Source organism: Camponotus vicinus, unplaced genomic scaffold (genome assembly GCF_025532165.1).
Source record: "Camponotus vicinus isolate PSW18456_S1 unplaced genomic scaffold, iyCamVici1.0 SCAF_2, whole genome shotgun sequence".
Classification (NCBI taxonomy): Eukaryota; Metazoa; Arthropoda; class Insecta; order Hymenoptera; family Formicidae; genus Camponotus; species Camponotus vicinus.
In genome coordinates, this window is record NW_028141956.1 from 13444154 (window position 1) to 13469832 (window position 25679).

Here is a 25679-nt window from a genome sequence, read left to right on the forward strand (position 1 = left end):
ACCTTTTGCAAACTTTATATAATTCTCATAACTAAAACTTAAATACGAGAAAGATAGCGCATCGCACGTCGCGTAGCGGTAAACGAACGAAATAACACATCCTTGCGTGCTCGCGCGAAACTTTGACATCCAAGACCGGACATCTTGTGGACGTCCAAATATTGGCCATTAACGGATGTCTCAAATCGGATGTACAATGGATGTTCATTTCATGTCTATGGACGTGTGGACGTAAAATGGATATAAAATGAATATCCATAGGATGTGCTGTCTGGGATATGTACTCTGATAGCACAGAAATTGTATGTGTTGGAATGTGCGCCATCTTGTCGGTAATACGTATAGCGTTTAACTTTTTTATGCTCAATCATTCTCTTTTATGTTTGCGAAACACGATTATTAAATTCATTTTATGAGGACACTTATAACGCATTTACATATAAATATATTAAGGTTTATATTTTCTTCCCTTCATACATATTTATCTTCTTTTATATATTGTGAGAGATAAATTTTTCTCACTCCATCCGAATATATATGTTTTGTTTTATATCGTTAATTTTAACAATTGACTTATATCCAGATGTATATGTGACATTATAATCTTTTGTAGCTAATTTGTCATTTTTATTAAAATTTTTTCAAGATATTTACTAAATAAAACAGGATATAATATTTATATATATGTGAGAAGAAATATATTTATTTAAGAAACTCATAAGAAGAAATAGAACCTTTTTTTTAAATATAATTTTCTTCAATCTCTAAAGTAATTTTGTAATATATGTGCATATCTAAGGAGAAATTAAAATTTTGTATATATAATTTCTTATAAATACATATACATATGTATATTACAAATATAATTTGTTATAAATAAGATACATATATTTATAAGAAATTATATTTTGTAAAAAAACGTAACACTATGTACAATCTTTTCACCAAACGCTAGTTTTTTAAAATTACAGATAAAAAGGTGTATTTTTTAGAAGACCTTTAACATTTACGAAAAATCTATAATTGCTATTTATTATTTTCCAAGTAACATATGTTGGTTTCATGAACGTCTCCTGCGTGAAACTTTTATGAACATATACTATGTAAGTTATTAAAACACCGAATTGTTAGGTCGATATACTATACACTTAAGCGATTATTCTTGAGATTTGCGCACGCGCGACTGTCAAATTTGTCGCTCGCGACGTCATTTTAATCAATATATCGGATGACGTCACGCAAAGGCTTTTCACCTGCCCGCTTCGTTGTTCTACACGACACGGTTACGCACTTTGAATCTCCTTTCGTACGCTAATTTTTTTCGACAGTTACATTCTTCATTTTCTCTTTATTCGAATAATGTACGCGTGACAAGAATATTCTTATCTTCTTACAAAAAAAATTATAAAAAAAAGCATTTTCCCCTTCGTGGATTTTTCTTTTTCCAAAAAACTTGCGCGCGCGTTTACGCAAGAATTTATCAATTCTTTTTTTTCCCCTTTTTTTACTCTTGATACTCGCGGTATCTCGACTCTCTGTTCGGTGGCGAACGATATGGATTCAGCTCCTGTCATACGTCGGTGGCATCGCGCGTTTTTTCCCCTCGTGGTGGGCGAATCTGTCGCGTTATAGCGTCGAGGAACGACATTCTCCATCATCAGCGATTGTCGTCGCGGAAGAAAAAGAAAGAGGATTTATTCTATTCGAGGCCCCTCGTCGATCCGCGCCATTCGTGAGTCAACTGCCATCTCCGCCACCGTCGACGCCGACGCCAACGCCGACGCTGACGCCGACGCCGACGACGCCGACGCCGACGACGCCGCCACCACCGCTATGAAGATCGTAGTACCGTCGCGTACCCTCGAGTAACCGAGTACCTCGAGTGCAGTCCAGTATCCCCGAATCCGCGAATGCGAAGTACGACCTGGACGTATTTCGCCGGTCACCTCTCGTCACGATGCTACCACTCGCGGTGATCGCGCTCTTCCTCCTCGCCGGCACGACGACCGCCGAGGTTTTTACCAACACGTTCCTGGTGAGGATGCGACAGCCAGCGGAGAGGCACATAGCCGATCGCGTAGCGCTGAGAAATGGCTTCGTCAATCTAGGACCGGTGAGTGACGACGATTATTTGTCCGAGTCCGCTCAAAAATCGTCGATTTTCATGCTTGACCGAAGAGAAAACGCGAGTAATTTTATTCGGAATATTATTACTCGATCATAGAATACATTTCGCCAAATGCTTAATTGTTCCTTTTAATTGTACTTCAATTCAATTTTCCATTTCTCTTTCTTTCAATATCTAATTATAGATTGTTATATAATTGTTATATATATTTAATTATTATATATATATAATTGTTATATATATAATTTTAATTATATATGTTATACATATGTATGTGTATATATTATTATTTTAATTATATATTTTATTTTAATTTTAAAGAAACAGACCTTATTATATTATCGACAAGTGAGCTCGCGAAGTGCCACGCACGCGAACGAAATAATCGCACATCCGAGGCGCAGAGGTCCAAGTGAATGTAAGAACGCGTAACGATCGAATCGCAGTGACCAGCAACATTTTATCAAGTTGCCTTTTCGCGTTCAACGTCACCATAGTTTGACACGTGAGCGTTTTCCATTCAGATAACGCCGTTTATTCAGAAAGCGTACTCCGATTGTATCTCTGAACTTTGCGGTGTGATATAATAGTTCAGTTAATAATAGATATCCATTACATAGACAATTGTGTGAACTAGGTTCTTCGATAAATGTCCCTTTTACATGCTCGATTTGTAGGGTATCTATATGTGTGACAGATGTAAATTATAATTATAATATTATAATATTATCGTCAGCTTTGTGGTATCAATCACGATATCAATCACGATATCAATTATTAATAATTATTCAGATCTGATTGATTCAATGTACGCAAAAAACAGCGTAGAGGATAATATACATATCTTTTTGTTTGTATCATATCACGTTTGCAAATTGTATAAGATCATTGACTTCATTGCGCAGCGCGTCCAATTAACAGATTTGCTCTGTGCCTCCAGTTTTTCAGCATGTTATTCAATAAAACGGCATCTCATGCAAATTAATACAATTGTGCTGCTTCATTAACTTTTTTTACCTTTACATTTTCTAGAAATCTCGGATGAATATTAAAATAAATACATAAATATACATCAAAATAAATAAATAATTTTTCTGAATTTGAATTTTGTAATTTTTATATTTATTTACAAAAAGAAAAAAAGAGAGAAAGTAATATATTAGTTATTATTTATACATGTACGTACGTGTGTCAAAATAATACGCATATGTTTGTTAAACTTGCAAATTGTTGATTTTTTAATCTTTAATGTCGTACATTTACGTCCAATAAAAATTCTAGAGATTTTCATAGTAGTTTAACTTTTAAGCGTAAAAAACTATTTTTGTTACATGATGTTATTTCCCGCCAATAAAATGAATAAATCCAGTTAATATTCAGCTAATGCTGTACTCATTGCATCATTAAATACTCGCAACTTTTCTGGTAAAATTGTTTTGCGCGCATTAAATAATTAAATGTCTCGAAAATTTATCTCTAATGATGCGCCACGCGTCAGATTTAACGCTACGTCTGTCTATGCATTGACACACTCCACTGACTGTGAAACGACGATTAAGCCAAGGGAAAGATCGTGAATTTTCTTCTCTGAAATGTTTTGCTCCGCAAAAGATCAATCGAAATCATCCACGGAAATTGTGTTCTTTCCTTCGCTTGCGTCAACATCTTTGTTTACGAACAACAGAAACAAAAGAATTTAAGTAATTACACGGAAAGTTTATTAATCGACAAGAGAAAAGCGTGCGTTAGTTAAAAGACTGACTATCGTTCATAAAAAGTTATCGAATTACTTCTTTTACGAGTCATCGATTAAAAAAAATTTTTTTAATTGAGTCTATCATATTTTTTTACGCGGCTGAAACTTTCTTTTAATTTCATACATATATCGCGCAAAAATTGTCAGTTCATAAATAAAAGTCACAAGAAGATTGATTAAAATATTTTAAAATATAATTATGGATTGAAAAAATTAACAAAGGTAATTTATCAATCGTGTTGAAAGTTAACTATAAATCAATAATTAACGCGAGCTATCACACTGGCCAAGTTTGATTAAACTAAAATATCCTAGTCCTCCGCATCGAGACCAAGCGTAAGGCTACTATGAGATCAATACTCGAGAAAATGATGAGATTGGTCTTAAAAATCGCAACACGTAAGAAACTCGAGAAATAGACGGAGTAGGACGTTATTGATGGTATAATCAAGAAAATGATAAATTTACACGAAGATGTATCGCAAAAATAGGATAGTCTTTAAGAAATTTTTTTACTTTTTTTAAAATTAATTTTAAAAATTGGGATCGTATGTTATTTTTAACCTGAATAATTTTTTATCATCTTCTAAATTCAATGTACATATTTCAATAGCAATTGTTAAAGTGTAATTAAAACATTTAAATAGCTTAAACATTTAATTAAAACATTAAAACATTTAATATTTCAATTATAAAAAAATAACAAAAGATAATTAAAGATATCGAAGACGAGTTTATTTGTATAATATTACAAAATCGTCTCTTTATTTATTCAAATAATTATAAATATTGTTATTCATATTCTTTGATAGAGAGTTGCTGTTGAGACAAATTTATCGATTTATGGAATAGTGTCATTAAAAGTTATGCAAGTTTAGAACATTATTATTAGATAGTTACTAATATTTTATTTTACAATTTCGATTTTCCTTAAAGTGTAATTTCATGTAGACAGGTTTTATCTTTTGATTTTATTTTTTTACGTATAAAGTCACCAGTTTTATGTAGTTTAATCACAATAAATTGGATAGGCAAGATGCAATTTTGCCAATGTAGAGGAAATTGATATCCCGTAAGCGCTATTTATCGGCGTAGTGACGTAGTTTCTTCCGATTAAAACTGTTTCCTGCCCGTCTCGTACGATTAACCACTATGGTACATGAGGCTAAATTATCAACGATCGATCGCCTCCACTGCGACACGATTCTGCCATGCATTGGCAGTGACTGATTTTATCTTGGATAACAAGATAATAGCTGATGCGATAGATTAAGAGATCTTCTTGTCATTTAACAGGAATTATCGAATCGGTTTCTTTCGTTTTGCAAATTATATCGCGAATATTACAGTTAAATTCGAAGATAAAAGAATATAGCAAGGAATGTATGTATATTATATTTTTTTCAAATATTTGTGAAAAACTGAGAAAAGCTTTCGAGGTAAAAAAAAAAGCACAAGTTTGATCTTTTTTCTTTTTCGGTTTTTTTTTCATCACAATCATAATTATAAGGGACGGTAAACCGCAATGAGGATTTATATACTAAATAATTTATGCCGAGACAATTTCTCATTATTCGCAACGCCCAGAAAATTAATTATTTTATCTTAATAACATTCTCTGTTTATCAATATGGACGTCGGGGAGATTGGAATTAATTTTTGAGCGGCTCAGTAGCCGTGTGCACATGTCTGGGTAAATTTTGACCAACATAACGTAATATCTTTTCGTCCAATAAAGTTTTTCATATATTGGATTTTATTTTTATTACACATATAAAATATTTTTTTCCGTTTCGAAAAATGTTGTTCGTACACGATGATGGTAAAAGAAATATTTTTAGAGGAATCTATTTTTAAAATAAAAAAATAAATAACGTTTATCCTAATTTTGTAGAAATGCACACATGAAATATCCGTCTCGATTGTATCGTGTAAGCTTTATAAAATAGTTTTGAGATATGGGTCATATAGTGACCTGACGGTAGAGGATTAAAGATATATCGTTCATCGGATTTTTAGTCTACATATTGAAATTCCGCTTTCAGAGATTGCTTTTCTCTCTCACTTGTGTCTCTCTTTTCTACTTTTACAGAGAGATATTATATATAAGTAAGTTTATTTTAGTCTTATGCTGTCTTCATTATTCTTGAGAATTAATATACCAGTTATTATATTTATATCAGAGAGAGAGAGAGAGAGAGAGAGAGAGAGAGAGAGAGAGAGAGAGAGAGAGAAGCTCGAGAGATAAAATATTTTTATTTTCTCTCGAATTGAGATAAAATTTTAACATCGTGGAAACAAGACGTAGAAAAAAAAGAAAAAGAAGATTTCTCCTGCATTTCAAACACAAACTCTCTGTTAAAGGTTTTGGGCAGTCAGACGGAGTATCATTTCGTACATAGAGCTTTACCTCATGTACGAAGCAAACGATCCGTGCCACACACGCGAAGATTAAAGGTCGACCCTTTGGTAAGTTGATATCTTCCTCGAAAGATTTACTCGATGATTGCTATTATACGGATTGTAAAAAGAAGTTATTAAAATGTTAATTCAGAAAATTAGAATTATTCCAGTTCCAGATCTTTTTCATTTTAGAAAAAGTGGAACTTGAAAATTTTAATTGGGCAAAAAGTACATTTAAAATTTATTTTTTTTAATCGTAATATTAAAAACGCGTTTTATAAAAATTTGTGACAAAATCCAAAATAAAATTTTAATTATAATTTTATGCGTAATATAAAATACAAGAAATATTTGAAAAATACAAAATATGTGTTAGAATACGTACAGGATGCGCGATCTATTAAAGTTATAAATAAAATTCTGCTTTGAAGTTTTTCGAATTATATATTTTCACCTAAAAAGCGGACTTTTAAAAGAGAAAAATGCAGAGAGAGATACGAAAGTCACTGAAAATATAATAATAATTCAGGTAGCGACGGCGATACAACAGGCTGGGTTCAAGAGAGTGAAAAGGGGTTACAAACCCTTGAGCGTGGACAACCTTGTACCGTTGTACGAAATTAAGAATCCGACAAATCCTGGAAGTAAGGACCCTACGGATCCTTTCTTTAAACACCAATGGTATTTGAAGAATGTCGGACAGAATGGCGGTAAACCGAAGCTGGACTTAAACGTCGAGGCTGCGTGGGCTCAGGGTGTTACGGGGAAAAATGTGACGACAGCTATCATGGACGACGGTACGTAGAAGGGATATTTTTTTTCTTCCGGATAAACGAGACCTCGCGACCGAGTTATTTCGAAGTCAAAACAGCGTTAAATTACACACGCTTGAATGCAAGTTTGCGAACCAGCGGTGGTTTGAATCGATATCGCTGAGGGACGAGTTACGCAACGCTCTCTCATTTCACCGAGAAACGAGATGTATTTTCATCTGACTCGTCTGCGCGTAATTGCAGTCGACAAGAACTACAATGAGATCGTCGTAACCGAGTTCTTTTAATGATTCGATTTTTCCTTAACGAAAGAACGAAATTGCCAGTTTATTTTTTCTTTTCGAGTTTTCATGTTTTGAATTACACACGATGTATGTGACAGCGCATCGATATAACGCCTCTTGTCGCCCCTAACGTAAATCCATCCGCAACATACGTACGCACTTACTACAACGTTTTATTGCAGGTGTCGATTACATGCATCCGGATCTCAAATATAATTATGTAAGTGTTCTTATTCGTTTTTAGTGTTGCACTCTGGTATAAAAAACTTGTTATTTTTATATTTTATATAAGTCAAGAGATAAGTGTAAAAAAAATTATGTTTACATCAACAATGATCATTTAGATCGATAAAGAATTCGATTTTGATTTTCTTGAATGTGATTTGATTTGAAAATCTGATATTGTAATTTTGCTTTCAATTTTATGTGATAAAGACGACATATCTTTTGCACCGATGTAATTAATTGCATACGCATTAATTTAATATTTATTATAATAATGACAGAAAAAATACATGATAATAGAATTAAAATGTAGAATTAATACATGTCAATACTCTGTAAGTGTAATTCGATATTAATAGCATTTACGTCATAACTATAGAGAGAGAATTTCAAATATTCCTTTTATAGTCTCGCACAGATGCCATTCTCGGCGTAGTTTACATGCAAACATGTCGAGAATTCCAAAATCAGGGAACGATAGGTAAACTCGATTCGAACCGACAAAAATTAGTTATTGCTTATGGTATATATTTGGGAGAGAAAAAAATCTTTAGTTATTCCGTCTCTTTTATAATAGTTAGCGTTTAAATTTATGCAATACAAAATTAACTATTGCAAAGTAGGTTTTTATTGCAATTTTCATAATTCAAAATTAATAGAATGACTTTTATAATTAAGTTGATTCCTAATTAAAACGGCGAGACCGCATAATTTCGCAAACTTTAATTGTAAATAAGCAATTATGAATTATAATGCTCATGGATCATAATTAATCTATTTCAGAATGCTAAAGCTTCTTACGACTTCAGTAGTAACGATCCTTTTCCGTATCCGAGATACACTGACGATTGGTTTAACAGGTAAGAGTTTGATAAAAAAAATTGAATCAGAAAAATTAATCAAATACATAATATAAATATGATGGATAATCGGAGGTGAAAGTTAGACGAATGCAAGGTAGAAACAAAAAAATCGTTTTTTTAATTTCTTTAAAAGAAATTTAAAAAATTAAATATAGAGAAAAATTAATTAAAGAGTAAAATTATGTATTAATTATTAAATAATAAGAAAAATCAACCGAGAAAAGTTGAAATTAAATAATGATTATATTTAAAAGTGCGCGAAATAAAAATATTAAATATGGAAAGTTAATTAAATTAAAATGTGAAATGGAAAAACGATGACTTTTCTGAGTGAAAGTGAAACAATCGCTCTTAACATAAGGTAGAAACAAAAGCGTTTGTTGAAAAGTAAGACAAAAGCACGTCCTACATTTCGTGCGAATCGCTCGTGAAATCGTATCGTCACTCGCGTAATGATCAGAATGTGAAACTAAATATAATTTTTATTTTCGCGATGTATTTTTTTATCAAAGCCACGGTACGAGATGCGCCGGAGAAGTCGCGGCTGCACGCGATAATGGAGTTTGCGGCGTCGGGGTGGCGTACGATTCCATGATCGCCGGGATCCGGATGCTGGATCAACCTTACATGACCGATCTGATCGAGGCGAACAGTATGGGCCATGAGCCCGATCTCATAGATATCTATAGCGCCTCCTGGGGACCCACGGACGACGGGAAGACGGTGGATGGACCGCGAAACGCGACCATGAGGGCCATTGTACGCGGCGTTAATGAGGTACACATTGTTTAATTAGTCGTGCAAAGTGTGTAATAATTTCATCAAATCTGCGCACGAATGTACTTTGAAAAGTACATTCGTGCGCAGATTTGATGAAATTATTAATATAATTATTAATATAACACTAATATAACTATTATATTATAATTATTAATATAACATTAATATAACTGGAAACCCTTTAGCAATGAAATTATTATTGTTATTGTCAGCGAGAAAAGCTTCGTTGTTGTTTTAAGAAACGAAAAGAAAAATAAATAGAGAAAAATTGTTAAAACAAATGCGAGAAATAAAAAATATTTTTAACTTTGTTTACCAGTCCATTATTTGCAGGAAAAAAACGCAAACTCTCTGAAAACATTGTGAGATATCGAAAAATACTCAAACAACTGTTTTATTGTTAGATGTACTGAAAAAGATTTTGTCGCTGAGGTAATTGTTTCATATTGCGCTTGCGTATATTCATCAGGGCAGAAACGGTCTGGGTAACATTTATGTCTGGGCTTCCGGGGACGGCGGAGAAGAGGATGATTGTAATTGTGACGGATACGCCGCTAGTATGTGGACCATTAGTATCAACAGTGCCATAAATGACGGCCAGAATGCCCACTACGACGAGAGTTGCTCTAGTACTTTAGCTTCTACCTTTAGCAACGGTGCCAAGGATCCTAACACAGGGGTGGTGAGCAGCCATTTTACATTAAGGACAGAATTAGCTATATCTTTCTTGGAGTGATTTTATTCGAGAAGAAACACACTGCATTTAATATATTAAATAAATTTAAAAGAAAATTATTCCCGGATAAAAAGATGTTTCATTAAGCGGTTTCTTCGTAAAATTATTTAAAAAAAAGATACGGTTTTTTTAATTTATTATATGTTCTTCTCGTAGGCTACTACAGATTTATATGGAAAATGCACGACGACTCATAGTGGGACATCCGCCGCGGCACCGGAAGCCGCAGGGGTGTTCGCGCTTGCTCTCGAAGCAAAGTAAGTGTATATTCTAATTTTGTTTTAATGTCAAAAATATGCGTAAATTTTAAAATGAAAATTTTTAAGCATCACTTTGCTTATAGAAAATCAACAAAAAAATTTTTCCATTATAATTCCACGCGTCTGCTATAAGAGCTTTCTCTCATTTCTAGCTCGCAATTGACTTGGAGAGATATTCAGCATCTGACCGTCTTAACTTCGAAAAGGAATTCTTTGTTTGACGCGAAGGACAGATTTCATTGGACAATGAACGGCGTTGGACTCGAGTTCAATCATCTTTTCGGATATGGCGTCTTGGATGCAGGCGCTATGGTGGCTCTGGCTAAAAAGTGGAAGACGGTACCACCGAGATATCACTGCGAAGCTGGATCTATGTTGGAAACGCAGTAAGTTGTCGTCTCACATTAGCCATTAATGAGGTTGAGAATCTATTACAATCTGCGATATTAATTTTAATAATTTCTTCATTACAACTTCACACTGCAAGAGTTTTCATTTCTAAACTTTATCTCTGCATACAAAGTCTGCACATAAAGTCTTTTGACAATCTAGAGACTCGATCTTTTTCCTTAAAATCTGAATCTTAATCGTCGCTCCATTTTCTTTGATTTTCTAGGCAAGTCACGAGCGATCGATCCATCCTAGTGAAGATTAAGACCGATGCGTGTGCCGGCACGGAGTACGCTGTAAATTATTTGGAACACGTACAAGCCGTCATTACTGTAAATGCAACTCGGCGTGGTGATCTCGAACTGTTTCTTACGTCTCCGATGGGTACGAGGTACGCGATAAACTTTTAATCTTTTTCTTCCTTCTTCTTCCTAATAAATTTCTTTTTTCTTTTTAATTCGATTGGACCGAGCGATTAGAAATAAATAAAGAAATTCGTAAATTTTTTCAGATCTATGATCTTGAGTCGCAGAGTGAACGATGACGATCATAGGGATGGATTTACAAAGTGGCCATTCATGACAACGCACACGTGGGGCGAGTATCCGCAGGGAACTTGGCTGCTGGAGGTAAATTTTACAGATTTGTAATTTTACAGATTTTTACAAATATATGGTTTGCGCAAAAAAAAGGCTGAATATTGGAATCTTTCAGGTGAGCTTCAACACGCAAAAGCCCCAACACGGATGGCTGAAGGAATGGACGTTGATGCTTCACGGTACCAGAGAACCACCATATACGGGATTATCCGTGGCGGATCCTCACTCGAAATTAGCGATTGTCAAAAAGGCCCACGAGGAGCGACTGAGCGCGATCTAACGACACTTATGACGGTCCAACGCGATTATCGCCGATTCAGGCGACGAAACTGGGAATATTCCGATCGAAAGATGTTTACGCGACCGCTCCCCTTTCCGCTTTCCTGATTTCGCGCCGCGCGACTGATAAAACAAATATATTCCGACCCAGTTGCGCGACGATCGCATCACCCGTGCCAATCTCCATCATCGTTCGTTATTTTAAACATACTAATCATCTATTCGCATTGGGATCACTTGGAGAGAAGTAGATTCACTCTTTACTGGAATCGCGTTTGTCTAATTACGGTGTCAACTATAATTACATATCAAGTTATTTATAGCAAAATTTACATCATTAAGAATGTAGACTTCTATATAATCTTTTTTTTTTAATATTCCGCTACCGAGAAGAAAATTAACTCTCATAAGCATTCGACGATCCAGTTAAAAGATAATTTTTTTATTTACATCTTTTTGAAAAATTCTGGGAAAATGCGAGATGTAAAATTCCCCCTGTAAAATCAGATAAAGTTACGCATTATTTTAATAAAAATATGTATCTTTCACGATTTTTCAAACTCTTATTGTTGCATCTAATCAAATATTGAGCAAAAAAATATTAGAAAGAAATTAATTTGCATAAGTATGATTTAAAATCTTTGTTAAGATGCTTTAACTTCACTATTATTTGATATTTATAATTTTATTTGTTATTTATTAATTTTTATTTATTATTTATTATCATTATATAATAATTATTATTATTACGAAACTCAGGCAAGGGAAATATGTGAGAACATCATTTTGTTCGCGTTGACAGCTTTCCGAAGAATTCTCAAGTCGATGATCGAAACTAGACGATTTGGGGGAACAACAAGGAGAAGGAAGTTTACTATATATTACTCAATAGCGGAATAAATTACTCTTCTGATGGGACGGTAAAACTCGAGGCATTAACTTTAACGAGACGTTATCGAATCGACAACGCCTGCGAATGAGTATCCTGGGAACAAGAATTTCGTGTCGTGTCGTCCTCGCGAATCCAAAGGAGTGATCTCGAAGGAGCGATTATTCTTAAGACATTTTTTTCTCAGTACCTTTTTAATAACGGTAATAATATCGTAAGTTTATGAATATTCTTTTTTTTCTCCTTTATTTTTATCGCGCATTCGAAAGTCGAATGAATGTTTAGAAAAGGAAAATGTCATCTTGTGGATTTTTATTCCGAATATCACCTAAATCGCTCCAACGGTTAAAGCTTACAATTAAATATCGATATTTCACGAAGAGATTTATTTGGCTTGATTCCGTCTCTCGATGTTTGGTAATTTAATATCTTAATTTGTTCGCACAATTTAATTTAAAGCGAGCAACGAAAAGAGACGCGCGAGGACGTTTGTGACAAACACGAAAACGCGAAATACGGATGCTACAGAATCCGCATGTGTAGATGATGTATCTTAGAAGTCGTAGCGGACAGAGAGTTTGTGAACATTACATTAAATTATATAAATATAAATAATTTATTATATATAAATGCATATATATATATATATATATAAAATATACGTATATGTATATGTATATGTGTGTATATAGAAAAGATGTCTCTCTGCTGGTCGCATTTTTAAACGACAGATTTCTTGAATAATTTTTTCAAACGAAGATTCCAATGCGAGAACAAAATGTCGAGAGACTCCCTGAAATATTTAAGATGATAAACGATTATAAAATTAAGCAATTACAATGGCTAAAATTCGAGTCAACTTTGATCGCTTCTAATTCGAGAAAGTATTGTAACTCTGAGCTTTCTTTTCATACATCTTTGTTTCTTCAAATTATATAAGGATTCTGCCGTCAAGAATTAATGCGACGATCTATAAGTATATATGCATACATCTTACACGTATATGTTATATACAAAGCGAGACACTTAATCTTTATGACGTAGATTATTTCTCTTGTTCGCACACAAGACATTTTTCGATAATTGCACGCGCAGTAGAAATAATCCAAGTCCTAAAGTCAAACGCCCTACGCTTTGTATATTTTATATATATGTATTTCATTACATATATATCTTACAGTTGAAAGATGGATTTAATCGACTTTATTGTGTATGCGTTATAGATGGATGAATAAAATCTGTATTTTTTGGCTGGCATCGTTTTTATCTAGTGTACCTTCGATACATCATTTACTACCACATCCCTTTCCTCTCTGATTTCATCGATAGGTTGTATAATACTGTCAGAATCATCGTAGAATCTGTTACACACACAAGCGCAAGTACATTTATTTAAAAAAAAATTCCACCAATTTATATACAACAAAGATATATTAAATCTCTACGCGCATGATCAAAAGCTAAAACATTTTATAAATTTTGTTCGAATATCTGAGAGAAGCCTGCTTCCTCTCGTCGTGCATGTGTATCAAACAACGCGCGAAATTAAACGTCAAATGCGCGGAAGAGGATGCACGAGGAAGAAAAAAACGTGGAGGGAATCGCGAGACGGCGACGGGGAGGAAGGGGTAGAGAAATGGGGTAGCTTTAGAGCGAGAGTGGCCGTCCAAGTTCAGTCTGACAGGCCGCGTGTTACTGTCAGCTCTCGGAGAACGAAGGGCCGTCGTTCGTTAATCGGTCAAAGAGAACCGTATATTTCGCGAGAATTTATATTCATCGATTATTATTCTTTAAAACGACACATCGGATACAGTTTGTCATGTGCATGTCCCGTTTTTACGAATCCTCGCGCTCGATCCAAAGTGAAGTGCAAAGAAACGCGACGAGCGAAGCGAATTTCGCTTCTCGGAATGTCCGATCCTCGTTAAAAATTCACGTGAGTAACATTTATTTAAAAATTATATATTTACTGCAGAGAATATATATACAGCGATTAAGTTGAAAATATTTGTCGTACTTATAAGACATTAAGAATAAAACTGGAAGAGAGTTATATTTTTCAGTTCTTGGATAAAAATCTCGAATTAATAATTTTATTTGAAATTGAATCGCGAAAAAATAAAATAATTCTTGGGATAATTTAATAAAAAAAACTAACTTTTTTGTCTCTTCTTTTCTACTTGATCGATTCTGTCAATAGACGCAATTGCATGCGATCCGTGCATTATTTGCGTTTCAACTTTTTCGTATAGACTTTCTTTTCAAATCTCACGTGAAATAAACTCCTTTCTACTAATTAATGTTCAAACCAATTTGTCTACAAGTTTGTAACTCTATTATGTGAATTCTGATGTAATCACGATGAAGAATTTCTAGGATTGAGAAATGTTTTTTTCACTAAGCCAAAACAAGGGCTTCTTTTTAAACATTTTCATAAAAGTTTTTTATGTAAAATATATAATACACATACAATATGCAAGTATAAAAAAAATTTACTAGAATAAAGATTGTTTCTCTAAATGTCTTTTTAAATAGATAACTTCTTTGATCAATTAAAAACAATATCTTTTCAATAAAAATGTTAATGAATTTATCGTACATTTTCAATCTTTAATATAGCTTTATGAGATTCGAATTAAATTTCCTCTATCGAGGCTTATTACTTGATGTCCATTATTCTCAATCATTAATCAAAATTCGAAAAAATCTCTTCTAAATAAATCAAAAAATAATCTACAGCAAAATTCGATGTAATCGTAATGTCCTTAATCGAGCAATATACGAAGTTCGCTAAGAAAAAGCATCCCCACAAACTTGAGACCAACTTTCGCGATTTTTCGCGCGGCATCGCAACTTGGCATCCGATATTTCAGTCCGAGCTGCTTACTCGGTGAAAACTAGTGCCGTGCATTCTCGCCGCATTCCCGTGCCGTCGAGGGTTGACGGGACGAAGAGGCGCGAGGGAACGACGACCGGACGAAGACGACGACACCGAGGGCGAGTCGACGTTCGGGGTTTAGGGACAGGACGTACAACGGACCCCGGCAAATGTGGCTCTGTGCACGGTGAGCCAGGGTTACGGGGCTCGCGGGGCCCGCGGGGCCCGTGTCGGTGGTGCTGGTGTTGGTGGCGGTGGCGGTGGAGTCGCGACGGCAAGGTTGGCGCGGGGGGAGGCGAGCGCGCGACTGCCCTTGAGCCCCCGCAATTTGTGCGCTTCCGGGGCCGCCGGTTCCCGCGGCCCCGGGGTGCACGGCGCGACCCTGGCTGCCACCGGCGGCGGCGTCACGGTCACGGAGGACACCGGAGGCCTGTCGGACGAGCCGATGGTCCACATGGAGAGATCGGCGCACCAACAGGGCACATGGATATGCTGCGCGCCCTGTTACTGGCTGAGGAGGAGCAAGGCCGTGCACAAGGCGCTCCTCACCTTCGCCATGCTGCTGGTCACCAGTCTCCTGGTCACCAGTCCGGTGCTCTTCCTCATTACGACCTTGCCGGAGGGAGAGCAGCCGCGTAATTGTGTACCGTTGGTGGGTATTTTATTTTTTTATTTTACTTCCTGTGTATATTGATTGTCTTCAAGATAGGAGACAATTTTTTTCGATTCGAAAATTTAAAATTTTTATGGTAAATTCCATTAGATATGAGACATTGGATATCGCATTCTAATATAATCTTTGTGACATTGAATACGGTACACGAGGTAGCTTGCAAATGTGCAGAGTGTATGACGTGACGTGAATAAGTAATCGTCTTACTTATACGACATGAAACATTAAGTAGCTTGGAAACATTAAGTTGCTCCAAGTCATTTATATCGATCGTAGGCTTAGTTACAGGTGAAAAAGATAGGAAGTCAGTCTTTAAGGACAAGCGAGTTGATTTCTTGCGATTGACGTTTTATTTAGCGCGAATTTAATCAAACTTTATAAACGAAGAGAAATAATCTCGAATTATTAAGAAGAGGGGAAAGAAAAATTTTGAAAATTTAAGATGGCAAATTTGTGAATTTATTTGCACGCAGAAAATTGCAAAATCATTGCCCAAAACAACACAAGCCGCGCTTACGATTACGTCGTAATACATATATACGGCAACGCACAGCGAAGCCGTATTAGCAGATAAGGTTTCGAAACGAATATGCAAAGCTCATCCTCGGTTGAGGTCAGGGCCTTATACATTATACCGACCTTTAAATTTATATTCTCCTATTTTGTATTCGAACACTCAAAAATCAATTTTCCTTTAAATATGTATAAGGGTATTATATTAATAAATTAAGAATATGTTAATTTTGCATCTGACAAGAAACAATAATATATCATAGAAGTTTAAAAAAAATTATATAATTTTTTAAAAATTTAAATATAATATAATTTAAAAATTTAAATTAAATATAATTTAATGTTTTAATATTTTAAGTATAATTTAATTTTTAATAATTTTTAAAAAAATTATATAATTTTATAAAATCGACTTTATACCTTACTATTATTAATCGCTGAATGAGATATATTTATCATATCAAACATTACTTTTTTAAATTAAATTATATATATAAAATTATATAATTTGTTAAATTAATTCTTTGATATCGGTAAAATTATATAATTTGTTACAATAATTCTTTGATATCGGTAAAATTATATAATTATATAATTAAATTAATTCTTTGATATCGGTATCATTAAGAAATAAGAGCATTAAGAATTTAAACTATAAGACACAGAATAAAAAAGATATTCGCGCAAATTGCATCTTGTATTCCTTTCACGTAATCGTGTAATAAATTGAGACTCGAATATTTCACGATTCATGAAATCAGTGAGTTTATAAGAAAAGTCCATCTGTTGAAGCAAGATTAATTTCAGGATGAAGCTTGCATCAGAGAACGAGATGGGCCTGATGGCGTTTGCAGTACCGATGCTTGCGTGGAAGCTTCAAAGAGAATCTTAGCGTCCATGAAACGAGGCGTGGATCCTTGCAAGGATTTTTATAAATTTGCTTGCGGCAGCTTTCGCGATCGACGACCCTATCAACCGAGCGCAAGTTTCAACATGCTTCAAGCGCAGACTGACGAACATATACACAGTGAGTGTATTATATTTACAACTTCTTACGGAAATTTTCATAATTTCGTTGAAACGAATAAAATATAATGTGTTCCGCAAAGAAGCGAGAGCGCTCCATTTCCATCGCATTATATTTCAATCTTTTCTAGTCCAGTACACTTATGTCTCATTAGATCTCATTAGAACGCGAAATGCTAGTTATCAATACAACCACTTCCAGGAGATCTGCAATGGTAAATAGTGGTGTCTATAAATAGAAGTGTAGCATTTTTCACGAGAAAATAAAAATGTATTATTATGTAAAATGAAATAAATAAGTATCTCTTTTATATGTAATTTATAATTAATAATATAAATTGAAAGACTTTAATTTTACGTTTGGAAAAAAATCGATTTTAAATAGAGGTCGAAGGATCATGCAATATGATTCGAAGAAGTTTGTACACAAGTTAATGCAATTCTATTTTTACGTATTCTTTGTAGAAAATTTATTATTAAAAACGAGACAAAAATACGTCAAAAATTATATATAAAAAAATCGAATATTCAATGATACTTCGCGACTTCGTCGGTTCTTTACGTTCTCTTTTGTCACGAAGAGAAAAACGAGAATCTAATTTACGCATGAAGTATGAACGTCGATACATTATTAACGATAGACATATAAAGGACAAAGAACACGACCTCAATTTGGCCAAAGAATCTATCGTGGACACGGTGGGGGTGGTGTCGCCAGCGTGGCTGGCGCCGAGCGACTGGCACCAACTATACTCGCGTATAGATCGCCGCCGGAAATAATATAACTCAGTTTGGGGGATCGAAACTCTTAAAGGGGACCTGGATAAACATCGACGAACCTATAGGAACATATCCCGATCGCTCTCGATCCAGAGGATCAAATCGATAAAATAAAGCGCACGCTTTTTACTCAAACGTCATCCTGATTTTAATGTCTCGGATGTGTCGGATAGAAGTGAAGAGCGGTTTTTGATGAAAAGTTATCGCACCCTGATGCGAAGGAGAAATCGAACGGCCGACCTGCCGTTACTATAAATAATGCAACGTTAATCGATATACCACATGTACGTGTGTATGTGTTACGCGGATTGCCTATTACTCGCTAGAATGCCTCCTCCTAACTCTTTAGCGTTTTACGCAACCTTCGAAATACTATTCGCGTGATTCAAGGTCGGCAATTACCTCGCTTACTAATCAGATCAGATTTAAGAGTGCGATCTTTACTCACTTTGCCGTGCACTTTAGCGTAGTTTTCTTCGCGGAAAAATGGCAATGTTTCCTCCTATAAAGTAAAATTAACGATTGTGTATATGTTACTGTATTTTAGAAACGTTGACGAACGAGACAGGACAAATGGTCGCCGCCTTCGAGAAGCTTGGACAATTTTATAACGTTTGTCGAAAATTCAGGGAGAGACCTGTAAATTTTACACTCGGTAAGTTACTATTTACTATTGATATTTTGATAGATATGCAACGAATCTATCTGTTTATACTAGACAAAACTGATCGAATAAGGACTTGAAACATTTCCCGATAATCATCTCTTTATTTCGATTCTGCTGATGATACAAATTCGAAATCTTTAACTGAATTAATATTATTGTACCTTGGGAAATGTCTCTCAAATTTATACAGCAATAAAAAAAAAAATCTTAATGCTCTGTTTCAGTTTATAAGCTTATAGACGAAGTAGGTGGTTATTTATCGCCGAAAAGCGCGATACCAAACAATATCACTTCGCTGATCTCCGCGTTGCTAAAAGTAAACGGCGCGCCTCTCTTCGACTTGCACGTTGACGTAGATCTTTACAACCGCACAAAGTCATCCGTATATCTTGATCTCCCTACCAAGCATCAAAGTCACGAGTTTCTTACAGAAGATCAGGTGAACGTTATTCGATGATAGCTTGATCCGAATTTATAGAATTTATTATTAAAACAATTAATAAAATATTACATCTTTAATTTTTGCTTCTTATTTTTAAATCATTTATTCCCAAAAACGTATATATATATGTATATATATATATAAATATTTTTTTTTAGAAAATCGAAGATGTACAAAGATCAGGTAAAATTCAAGAGATTGTTCGGGGATTCTTGCCAAAAAATATGAGTCTTAAAGAACAATCGTCGGAGACAAATCTGCTGTTGCAATTTTGTTTATCGCTAAAAAAAGTGAGGGATAAAATAAAACAAAGTTTTAAACTCCTAATGTGTATAAACGAATTAAATAGCGAGAAAATTCGTCGTTTCAGATTTATCCAAAGCACAAAGACTTGTACAACTGGGTGGATGTTGATCAAAGAGTGTACGTTGTCTACAACGTGTCTTATCTTCAAGAAAACTTTAGTTACGTATGTATATACCGACTTAATAAATATTTTATTTCCTTATCTGTGTTAGTAATGAATTAATCGCATATAATATTGAGAGAAAATAAAAGTAAAGGGAGGGAAGGAATGTAAATTTAATCTCTAGAGTTGCTATAAATATCTCGTTGAAAACCATAAGACCCTTGTCGAGATCTATATTTGCGATAATCTTTTCTCGAAATAAAACAATCATTTGATTTATTCTATTCTGAAATATAGATAAGATGGAAATCGTTGCTGAATACAACGTTACGCCAGCGTATCACTTCGCACGATGATAATAACGACACGAATTACATATATGTACCGCCAGCATCTCAGGATCAACAGATCTATGTCTATGTTACGGCGCCACATTACTTGCATAATCTCGGCAAATTATTCAATCGTTCTTCTAAACGGTAAAGATCTTTATCGTATCAGTATTTTCTTACGAAAACAATATTTTATCAAATTAATTTGTACAAAAATATCTTGAATAATTATTAATTTAATATAATTAAATCTCAATTAAATATATTTTAATATTAAATTAAACTTGTTATTTATAAATATAATATTAAAGAAATTAAAGATAAATTAAATTGAATTATAAATTCAATTAAATTTATTTTAAAATTATAAATTATGAATTATTAGATTAATATAAACTTTCTCTGGGATTGATTATCAATCAGTAATGGAGAAAATTGATAAACAATACTATCGATCAAGTTGAGAAACTTTTATACTTTCTCTCTCTCTCTCTTCTCTCTTTACTATTCTATATATATGTAATTATATCTCGCAAAATATATATAATACATTCATGCGGTGATAATTGTGCTAAATAATTGTGATAAATTACAAAGGATTATTCATAACGGATTGCTGTTACTCTACGTCGTGGACACGTTGCATGATATCGTAAATGTCAACGCTATTAAAGATTGGGAGGCTTCCTGCTACAGATTAACCAAAAGCGTCTTTAGCGAAGCGATCAGTGCGCTCTACGTGCGACAATACGCGCCAAGATATTTGGAGACTTTAGTTAACAGGGTAATATCATTAACATCGATTTAATCTTTTAATTGCTACCTGTCAATTAATTTAAAACGATAAATAAACGCTTTATTTTTCAAAGTATTATATTTAATAATTAAAGGGTTGATTTCTTTAATTAATAAATAATTAATTTTCTTCTCTCTTTTTTTGTCATAAATCGTTTTCATGAAATAATTTGCAGGTGACTGTATTATTCGAACGCGTGAAAGAAATGATAGCCGAACGTATATTAGTGAAATCGTGGCTTGACGATGAGACTAGGGCACAGGCGTTGTTAAAACTGAATTCTTTACAAGGTCGATTTCAAGTGTCGTCTGCTTTCTACAACGATACCTTGCTAAATCGCGAGATGGCCGAGGTGAGATGATTTTTTTGGAGATAGTGGTTCAGCTAAAAAATGATCTGTGTGTGATAGATAGCTTATGATACAAGCTTTTTCTATTGTTTTGCAATGATATTTTTAAGCAGGATTGTCTTCTTATAGGTCATGATTGATTCGGATGATTTTATTGCTACCGTCCTAAGAAGATTTCGTCAAATTCGGAGATCAGAGGAGCAAAGTCTGTTACGAAAAATTGCGATAGAAAGGTGAAAGAAAATTAAAACTTTTTTCTCTCTTTACAAGATAGATTAGGATTTGTTAATTTCTCTATACAAATTATAAATTTAAATTTTCAGGCATCATTATCCTTACTCTGTGCATGCCTATTATGAATCTTCAACAAATACGATCAGTAAGTATTATTATTATATACAAACACATATATATACATGACAAAAATTTTTTTAATTTATTCTAAAAATCACAGTAATCCTGGGACAACATAAATTTTAAAGTATTTTATATAATTTTTTTATTTACTAATATATACTATGATAAAATATTAAATGTATTTGATTAAAATTTAATAAAAAATCTTGCGTAAAATTTCAATAATTTATTGCTAATTAATATTAATTTTGAAAAATGTTAAAAAGTTCATGAAGTTTTATTTTTTAAATTGGAAAAATATGTGCGCACGAAGTAATATAAAAATATAAGACATAATTGATAATATTAAAAAAATATATTATAGATATATATAAAAATATATATCCATATTAAAGAATAAATACAGAAATAAAAATTTTAGTATACAATTATTTGTAATATATACACAGATGCTAAATATCATCCCAGGATTACTAAGAATATGGCAAAATTCATAGTGTTAAAATAAAATTTAACAAAGTAAAATTTAATAAAATTTAACAAAAAAAATTTTCTATATGTCAATATTAAGCAATTTTAGTAAAATTTTAGTAAAATTGCTCTTGTTATAAACATGAAAGGAATACCATTAGTTATGATGACATCCTGGACATGGTCATGGGACGGTGGACCTGCTTATGCGGTTCACGCTACGCTAGGATCAGTTATCGCTCATGAGATTTTTCATGCCTTTGATTTTCACCGTCGTAAATCGCCCATAGATCCAGATTTAAATATTGACGAATGGCTTTGGATTACACCGGACTCTTGGAAGCGATTAGAGACCAGAATAGAATGTGTTGCGAGACTCTATGCCAGAAGTTTCTGGCGTAAAGTTCAATCTTATGGAAGTGATGTTGCTGTACAGGTGCGTTATAAATTCGGAACAAACTACGAAGATGTTGCTCATGAAAAATAAATGAAATAGAAATATATCGTTTGCATTTCAATTTTACATGTTATGCAGTTCGATTGGAATATGACGAGAAACGAAATTGTTGCGGATATCGGGGCTCTACAAATTTCTCACAGGACTTGGCATACTTTGACGAATGGAAAGGACCGAAGTCTCCCTGGACTAGAAGGGCTTCGTCCAAGTCAACTTTTTTTTATAAGTGCCGCTCAGGTAACGATCTCTTTTTTTCGATTCTTTTTACTTCTTTTTATTTCTATAAATTCCATATTTTTGTTAATAAATATAACGTTTTCTCCCATCAATTTATTAAAAAAATATATATGTCCTTATATATATATTTTCCTAAAAAGAATTCTTTATAACAAATATCCAAAATAAATAGAAATTTTATATCTTTATTTTAAAAAGAAATTTAAAAAATATAAGAATAGAATAAAAAATGTTTGTTATTTTTAGCATTGAAATATTATATCTGTGTCTCTTTATATCTTTTTTTGTTAGCTATATATTTCTTTTCTAATCTAAATTCATATATCATGATAGTCATATATCACAAACGTTATATATCAAGATGAAAAATTTATGTTTTATCGATTCTGTTTTTTAGATACACTGTATTAACATGACTGCCGAGGCCTATGTCTCCTCCATTGAGTCCGACTATCGCTTATCTCCAGAGAGGTATAAATTTTTTTCCCTCCTTCCGATTCGTTATCGAAATCGGAAATCGCGAATAAAGTATAAATAACGAGTACTTATACATTTTCAGACTCAACGGTATACTGATGAATTCTCAAGCGTTTGCGGAAGCATTTCGCTGTCCACTTGGAACAAAAATGAACCCTCCTAATAAATGCACTGTCTGGTGATAATTAAACACATATTCGTCGATATGTGAGTATAAGTCGTCGATTTTGCAGTAAATCGCCTACCACTTTGCTTGTTCCGTAACTAGGACGAATCGCGCAGATTGTTTCAGAATCGTAATTCGCAGCAAGAATTAGTGCTATATAAAGATAGATATTTGCCTCGGAAATTAAAAATTTAATTCATTATAAAAGCTGCAATTATGATATAATTTTGTTTACGAGTTATAATTGTATTTCTTTAAAGATCTCAAATTAATATTAAAATTATTCAATAGATAGCTTTTACCTTGTATCTAAAAAATGACGTTTTTATTATATTTTATTTTTACTATATTAATTATTACAAATTAAATTACTTTGTTATTAGAAAAAAGTGGAGAGTATCTCTCATTTATTTTTGAAAAGCATAAAAATATATAGATACTCGAATTTTAATAAAAATCGATAATTAAAAATATCGTTTTATTTCAATTTTACAATAATAATATAATAACGTAAATTAATTATTATAATAACGAAAATTTATGTGTGTATAATAAAAATTTACAATAACTAATGAAAATTTATTTTTAAAAAATTCTTTCAAGTAAAATAACGCGTTTATTTTCAAGATAAAAGCAATTCAATATAATTAATTTATTTTGTATTGCATAATAAATTTGGAGAAAGAGAGCATATATATTCATAAAGTGAGACATTAGCTTAATGAATTAATCTTCGAAAAATTGACAAAAAAACTTGTTTAGAGATAATTGTTGTTGCTGGAAAATTGACAGAAAAACTTGTTTAGAGATAATTGTTGTTTTCTTAAAACTATATATTAGGAAAAATACGTAATATAATCTTTTTATTTTTTTTAATTTTTATATAATTCTCATATAAGAATAATCAGATAGATACCTAAAAATCATTATTCGCTCGTGAAATAAACATCGACAAAGATAAATTCAAATCAATTGTACATCCCACTGAAAGTAATGAATTGCTTAACCAGCTATAACGAATTGTAAAAATTTACGTCGACATATAATTATATAATAAATTGTAATAATTTATATAAGATAGAAACACACAGACAAATACATCTGCAATGTTTAATGATATAAACGCGTTATCAACAAAAATTGGATTCATAGTATATGATAAGCAATTATATAATGCAATAAATTATTAATACGCGTACAGTTACTACTGTTATTAAAATATTGATAAAATAATTGTTATATTGGTGCTCTCTAAAAAAATATAATAGAAGTAACTTATGTAATATAATAGAGATCTGTGATACATTTCCCTCTCGAATATTTCCTTAAATTCTTAGTAAATTCATTTTTTGTTGATAACGTCACTGAGAAAGAAGTAAATTTATTATATATTAAATATATATATATTTTTTAGTATATTCTTTCTGCTTCAGCTTTAGCTGCAGAGAAGAAATAAGTTATATTCTCTTGAAATGTTCATCAATTTGCCTTAACTGTATTTACAGCAAGCCGAAAGTGCTTTAATCATAATTTCTTTGGTTAAAAATTTTATCGATTTTTCTTTAACTTTTTTTTGTAAATTATTCGTTTAATTATCTTTTCTATAATTCTTTTAACTCTTGATATTAGATATTTTAAGTGAGTATGAATAATTATTTTTTTTTAGTTATAAATTGAAATTCCAATAATTAAATATATTGAAAAACTGAATAAAACTAGATTTTATTACTAATTGATAATTCAAGAACTTATTTTCATTTCAAGCTATAATTTAACGCGAAATATACAAAAGTATAGAAATTATAATAATTATTTTAGATCTCAATAGCAATCTCTCTCGAGATACAATAACTAGTTTTTTTAATCTTTTATTTTTGAAAGTAAATTAAATATATAAATTATATTATATACTTCTTAAATTAAAATGTTAACGGATTGAGATCTTGCCTTAAATGCCTCAAGTGATTTTTGACGCGATAGCATGGGATATCTTTCCAGAGTGTTGTTACACTGTTTGAAAAATACTTTAGAAATTGTGTGATGTAGATTGTATGCTATTACACTGTTTAAGAGCTATTTTTATCCGATCACGATTTAAAAAAGTTGCTTTATATAGCTAGGTAATTCTACTGTACAAATACGATTTGTAAAGCTTTCGATTTGAAGCGTGTTCTTAGGAGATGTTTCAATGATATAATATATATGTATATATTTTTTTCTCGTAAAAAAAATATAAAATACAAAAAAATAGAAGTATGGAAATGTATGATTTTAGATACATGCA

At 32.7% G+C, this 25679-nt stretch overlaps 2 protein-coding genes across 3 annotated transcripts; both read left to right on the plus strand.

Annotated features, from left to right (window-relative positions):
• Positions 1 to 1270: 1270 nt before the first annotated feature.
• On the plus strand, positions 1271 to 13620 carry Amon (prohormone processing protease amontillado). The gene is made up of 12 exons (XM_083090845.1): positions 1271 to 2113; positions 6249 to 6353; positions 6817 to 7084; positions 7527 to 7564; positions 8353 to 8429; positions 8945 to 9209; positions 9682 to 9894; positions 10105 to 10205; positions 10361 to 10594; positions 10825 to 10989; positions 11110 to 11227; positions 11313 to 13620. The coding sequence occupies exons 1-12, from the start codon at positions 1958 to 1960 to the stop codon at positions 11475 to 11477; spliced, it is 1905 nt and encodes a 634-aa protein (XP_082946971.1). The 5' UTR covers positions 1271 to 1957; the 3' UTR covers positions 11478 to 13620.
• A 435-nt stretch (positions 13621 to 14055) lies between these two features.
• Positions 14056 to 25326, plus strand: LOC145966362 (neprilysin-1). 2 transcript variants are annotated; one of them, XM_083090409.1, is made up of 16 exons: positions 14056 to 14301; positions 15105 to 15895; positions 17237 to 17456; positions 18783 to 18890; positions 19127 to 19341; positions 19503 to 19634; positions 19715 to 19813; positions 20051 to 20232; positions 20683 to 20869; positions 21057 to 21233; positions 21360 to 21463; positions 21554 to 21609; positions 22208 to 22494; positions 22594 to 22752; positions 23150 to 23223; positions 23312 to 25326. In XM_083090409.1, the coding sequence occupies exons 2-16, from the start codon at positions 15689 to 15691 to the stop codon at positions 23409 to 23411; spliced, it is 2307 nt and encodes a 768-aa protein (XP_082946535.1). In that variant the 5' UTR covers positions 14056 to 14301; positions 15105 to 15688; the 3' UTR covers positions 23412 to 25326. The 2 variants fall into 2 exon arrangements, with proteins under 2 accessions (XP_082946535.1, XP_082946534.1); XM_083090408.1 differs by having other exon boundaries at positions 15239 to 15895.
• Positions 25327 to 25679: the final 353 nt, after the last annotated feature.